This window comes from Lipotes vexillifer, unplaced genomic scaffold, assembly GCF_000442215.2.
Source record: "Lipotes vexillifer unplaced genomic scaffold, Lipotes_vexillifer_v1.1 scaffold835, whole genome shotgun sequence".
Classification (NCBI taxonomy): Eukaryota; Metazoa; Chordata; class Mammalia; order Artiodactyla; family Lipotidae; genus Lipotes; species Lipotes vexillifer.
In genome coordinates this window covers 314,546-319,685 of record NW_006774135.1, presented here as the reverse complement: position 1 = coordinate 319,685, position 5,140 = coordinate 314,546, and the positions used below count along the sequence as shown (strand labels likewise).

The following is a 5,140-nucleotide window of genomic DNA, read 5'->3' as shown; positions in this document are numbered from 1 at the left end:
CCCGCCGACGTTGGTCCCTGCCCCGCCCCCACGACCCCTGCTCAGCCCTGATGCAGCCTCCTCCCCCTGGCCTTCCTGCTGGGCTGGAGTGGGGAGGCTGTGAGACCCCAGCCCAGGCCCGGGAGGGTGTGAGACCCTCACTCATTCCCAGCTGAGAGGCCCCCGTCCTTGTTGAGCTGACCTGGCAGGAGCAGCAAAAGAGCAGGCAGGAGTTTGGGAGAGAGGGTGCAGGTGGGAACAGGTCGGGGAGCGGGTGTGGGAAGCAGGCTGAGAAGGCGGGGGAGGCCGGGGGAGGCCCAGGCTCCTGGGGGCTGGCAGGGACCTTGGCCTCTCTCCTCGCCGCCTTTGGGCTGGACTCTGATGCTGCCTGAGTGACCCGCTGTGGACCCCTGTCGCCCCTCACATCTCCCTGGTCCTGCCCCAGTTCTCGGCCTGTCCCACTGGTGGGGGGCGGGTGGGGTGGGGGACACTCTGGCCTGATCAACACCCTTGCCCTGCTCAGCTGCACCTCATTAGGAAAGCGAACACTGCAGGCGGCCAGCAACAGCTCGGACGCTGTCTGTGAGGACAGGAGCACCCGACTCACACCAGCCTGGGAGACCCAGGGCCCCGCAGCCCGGTCCACCCCCGCTCAGCCCACCACCACCTGGCCGACGGCCTCACAGGGGCCCTCCACGCCCCACGCAGAGCCCCCCAAGGGTAAGGGGGCCTGGCCTCGCCTCAGCAGGGCCTTCCCCCACCCCAAGGGGGGTGGGGGGAGGGCTGGTGGAGCTGCCTGCTGGCCTGGGTGCGGCCCTCCTGCGGTGGGCTCCTTCCCTGGTGGACCCCACCCCAGCGGGCCCTGCCTCCCCGCAGGCCCTGAGCTGGCCGCTGTCCTGGGCCTGGGCCTGGGCCTGGGCCTGCTCGGCCCCGTGGCTGCCGCGCTGGCATTGCTCCTGCACCACAGGGCCTGGAGGCCGACGCCCAACGCCCCCAAGCCCCCCGGTGAGTGCTCTCAGTGCGCGCTGCATGTGGGAGGCTGGGACCCCCGCCCACCTCCCGCCCCCCACCCCCCACCCCCCACCCCTCACCCCACCCCCACTCAATATCCCTCCTGTAACATCCTTTCCTGTTCTTTCCTATCTGGCTCCCCCAGAGTCAGTTTAGCTGTCAATTTCTCTAGGAAACCTTGCTGGACCAGGCTATTAGATTCTCTAGGGCAGTCACCATATATAATCCATTTGTTACAACATTTTATTATAAAATTTTTCAAACATTCAGAGACATCTAATCCACTTTTGCATGCTTGATGCCTAGAGGTACAAATAAATCTTTGACATTTGATGAATGAATAAATGAACAAATCCATGAATGAATGATCGTCCCAATCAGCTAGCATATTTGATAGTCTTTTGTTGTAGTTTTGCTTACTTTGATCAACATTGCTTGATCTTTGGGAGAGAAAGAGGTTACATTCTTTCAGAATTTCTGGGAGGGTTTTTTGCTAACTATATACACTCTCTCTTTATGATATGTTTTCTCCTACCCCACTGAAACTTAGCATTTATGCTGGTCATTCTCTAATGGATTGCCCAGATCACTCTCTGCCCACTGTCACCCGGTTCGATTCCCAAGGAGGCTGACCTTAATGGACTGTATCACCTGCACTTCCTTGGGTCTGGTCATGTGGGGAACTAGCAGGATATCTGAGAGCTGGAGGAGGGAGGCCAGGGCTTCCTCCACAAGGGCTTCAGTTTGGCAGTGGCTGCCTTCCTCAACTGAAGGTCATAATTCATGTCCTCTAGACCTCCTAATCCCATCCCCTTGCCTCTTTGGGGGCAGGAGTAAGAACAGCTTCCTCTTATGCGAAACCTGGCAGTCCCCATCCCTTGTTGATTCCTTAACCTTTGCCTCATCTTTCTAAATAGTCCCCTTATTAAACTTTCTGCAGTTACTCCTTTGAGTTGTGTCACCCATTTCCAACCAGGGACCCTGAAACTAACACACTACTCGCTGAGCCAGTAAAGCGGATCTCTAAGGAGTAGTTGAAAAGGGAGGGGAGGGAGAGATGATGAAAACTCCAATTTGAGATTAAGACTGTGGTCCCTATTAAATGCTCCTGGGAGAGAGAACAACGCATGTATGTGAATTTTAGGTCCTTTCTGGAGAACAGGTTTAGGGAAAGGTACCATCAATCAGACCATGTTTTTCAAAGCAAAGTCTTCTTTCTCTCTCCTCTGAGAAAGAAAGAATAAAGGTTTACTGACAGTTAAATCTATTGAGCCTCCCCAAGGAGCAGGATCCACTCTGACTAGATAAATATTTGATGAATGAAGATCTAATTTAAAAATAATCTATCTTGGAGAAGATAAAGAAACAGAACCTTCCAAAATCCAGGTACACCTGTAGTGGACAACTGTCACTCTTTACTCCAACAATTGTGATTGTGGTTCAGAACTTTCTTGTTCTCATATAATCTTATTTCCCTCAAGACTGATTTTTTTAGGGGTTCAGCACATGACTTAAATGAGCAAATCAGAGTCTTCCCTAGGATTTTTCTAACTGGAACTGGAGAAAGAGATCCAGTCCCTCTGTGATTATAAAGCTGGAACATGTGAGGAACATGAGTGAGTGGTCATATTTTCAGCTGTGTGGCTCAAGCTGCTACAATGGAATAGATTTGAACCATTTTCCAGAAGTGTAAGAGTGGCATCTAGCTTAACTGAAGCAATCAAACAACCATTTATTGGGACTTTCATATATGCCCAGGAGAAAACACAGCCCACAGCTGCCAACAATCCAATTAGGAAGACAAAATTAGGATACATGAAAGAAGAGAAAAGACATGGCATATAATTAAATGCTAATTGACGTGGGTCATATAGTAATTGCTATGAAAATTCTACAGTGAAAGAAATCGCTTCAAGCTGAATTAGAAGGGCTGAGGAATACCATTTGGCTTTTGAAGGATGCATAGATTGGATGAAATCAGTGGGAGGGAAAAGGGTCTTTGCATTGAGGGAAGCAAAGGCAAGGAGGCAGGAATAGAATGAATGGTGTATGGGTTTAGGGAGAGGGCTTTGTGAATGTGGTATATGAGAGTTTGGGGGCAGATTTCTGCTGATCTGAGAGCGAATTTGAGAGAAAGAGCTTTGATGCCTGAATTGCCCTTGGAGGTGGCTTGGTCACCTTGCCGTGGAAGTTGGAGGGCTCTGTGTAGAGACAATGACTCTGACCTTGAGAGATGATACAGATTGAAATCCTCAGAAGGGAGCCATTAATGTACCACCAGATCAACTTTGCCCTGGTCTGAGAGGAGGCCAGATGATCTGGGGCGCTTTTGTTTCCCTAAACTGGTCCATCTAGATGGCAACTCAGCCAGATGCGGGGTCAGCCAGAGGGATGACCTGAGAGGCCTGGCAGACACGTGAATGCAATCACGTGCCTCTCCAAACTATACAATGAAGATTTGTCTCATATTTGAGCAAAACAAGAACTGTCACTGGGGAAATGGCTCTCTAATTTGAGGAGTATTAATCACCTAATTAACCAGAACACCTGCTTATAAAACTTCTCCCACCCAGGGAACCAAATTAAACAAAGCACGAGGATGTGCCACACAGACTTGGTGGTGGTATCTGCATCTTTGGCTGGCCTTCTTGGGCACTGGGGCTCACAAAACTCTCCAGCCAGCTGTTGGTTTTGACAGAAACTTTTAGAATATCAGCCTTGTTTAGCAAGCAGTAATTAGTGCAAACTCAGAGAAACTCCTCTTGCAATTTCCCTGGAATTATGGGTGTCCCTGATGTGCTGGGTACTATTCTGAGTATTTTGCATACATTAACTCTATAATCCTCATGGTAACCAGTTGAAGTCCCCTGTTGTAGTAGAGGCTGGCTCCATGCTTACAGATCCAGTTTCTTTTCCTGGGCACACAGGAAAACTACATTTCCCAGCTTCCTTTGCAGTTACATGGGGGCCATGTGCCTCATTCTGACCAACAGAGTGTGTGCAGAAGTGACGCATACCGGACGCCCGGCTGGGCGTGGACATCGCTACGCCTTGTGGATGCGCCGGGATCGCAGCTTACCGGCACTTAACCGCCTCAGGTGTCTCTGCGGGACCGTCTGTTGCGCCTTGACCTGCCCGGGCCGCGGGTGTGGAAGGGAGGACGCCGGGGACCCCAGAAGTGGGGAAATGTGGGTTCGTCACTTTTAAAATGTCAATGCTGGTCCAGAGCAACTTGGCTGGGAGCAGAGTTTGAGCCGAGTGGATGAAAGGCTCTTGCTGCCCCCCACCCCCCACCCCTCACCCCTTCCTCCTCCGCAGGGGAAAACAGCTTCCGGACCCCCATCCAAGAGGAGCATGCCGATGCCAACTCCAGCCTGGCCAAGGTCTGAGCAACGCCCGCTGGCGTAGGAGCCGGCGCCCCTCCCCAGGCTGGGGCCCCAGAGGGGCAGCGGGGGCCCCAGACGCAGGCCGTCCCACCCTGTCACCCCCGGACCCTGGCGCCCTGTCCCCCCGCCCTGTGCCGTTTTAGGTGCTCCTGGGCTGGCACCCTGGGCCCTGCTATGTATGCTGTGCGTACTCCCCACCCAGGGTGGCCCCAATAAACGACGTTGGCAAACGTGGGCCTCTGACTGGGCACCAGTGGTCTGAGGGCTGCACACCACGGGGGCTGGCTGTGGGGTAGGGGCTCCCCTGGCTCCCTCAGAGACCTGGGGCTGCTGTCCTGCTCGCTGGGCACATCCCAGCGCCTCTGGGGAGCGTGGCAACCAAAATAAGTGCACTGGGGAGTCACAAGCCCTGCCTGTCAAGCGCGATGCTAACCCAGCCTAATGGACCCCAGGCACCCACTCTGGGGCTACTTGGGAGGGCCGGGCAGGGGCTGCTGGGCTGGGTGCTAATGGGGGTGGGAGGGAGCCCTGAGGAGGCCCTGGTCCCAAAGGGGGTTTTAGGACAACCCCTCAGGGTCTCTGGGGCCCCTCCCAGGAGAGGGCACAAGTGTCTGTTTCTTCTCAAGCCCCACGCCCTGTTAGACCTGAGTGTGTGGTGACCCTGGGACCCCCACTGATGCCTGCAGGGCCCCCGAGTCCCCTGAGGCCAGCTCCGTGCCCTCAGGGAAACTGGAGGCTTCTGACTGGGCTCTGACCCTTCGTCC

At 54.2% G+C, this 5,140-nt stretch overlaps 1 protein-coding gene across 1 annotated transcript in view; it reads left to right on the top strand.

Annotated features, from left to right (window-relative positions):
- TNFRSF4 (TNF receptor superfamily member 4) overlaps positions 1–4,604 on the top strand; it is a 6,184-nt gene extending 1,580 nt beyond the window's left edge. Inside the window, exons 5-7 of the mRNA XM_007448906.1 lie at positions 503–699; positions 856–984; positions 4,309–4,604. Of these exons, the coding sequence (XP_007448968.1) occupies positions 503–699; positions 856–984; positions 4,309–4,379 (397 nt within the window). The 3' untranslated portion in view covers positions 4,380–4,604. The remainder of the gene's footprint in view (positions 1–502; positions 700–855; positions 985–4,308) is intronic.
- Positions 4,605–5,140: the final 536 nt, after the last annotated feature.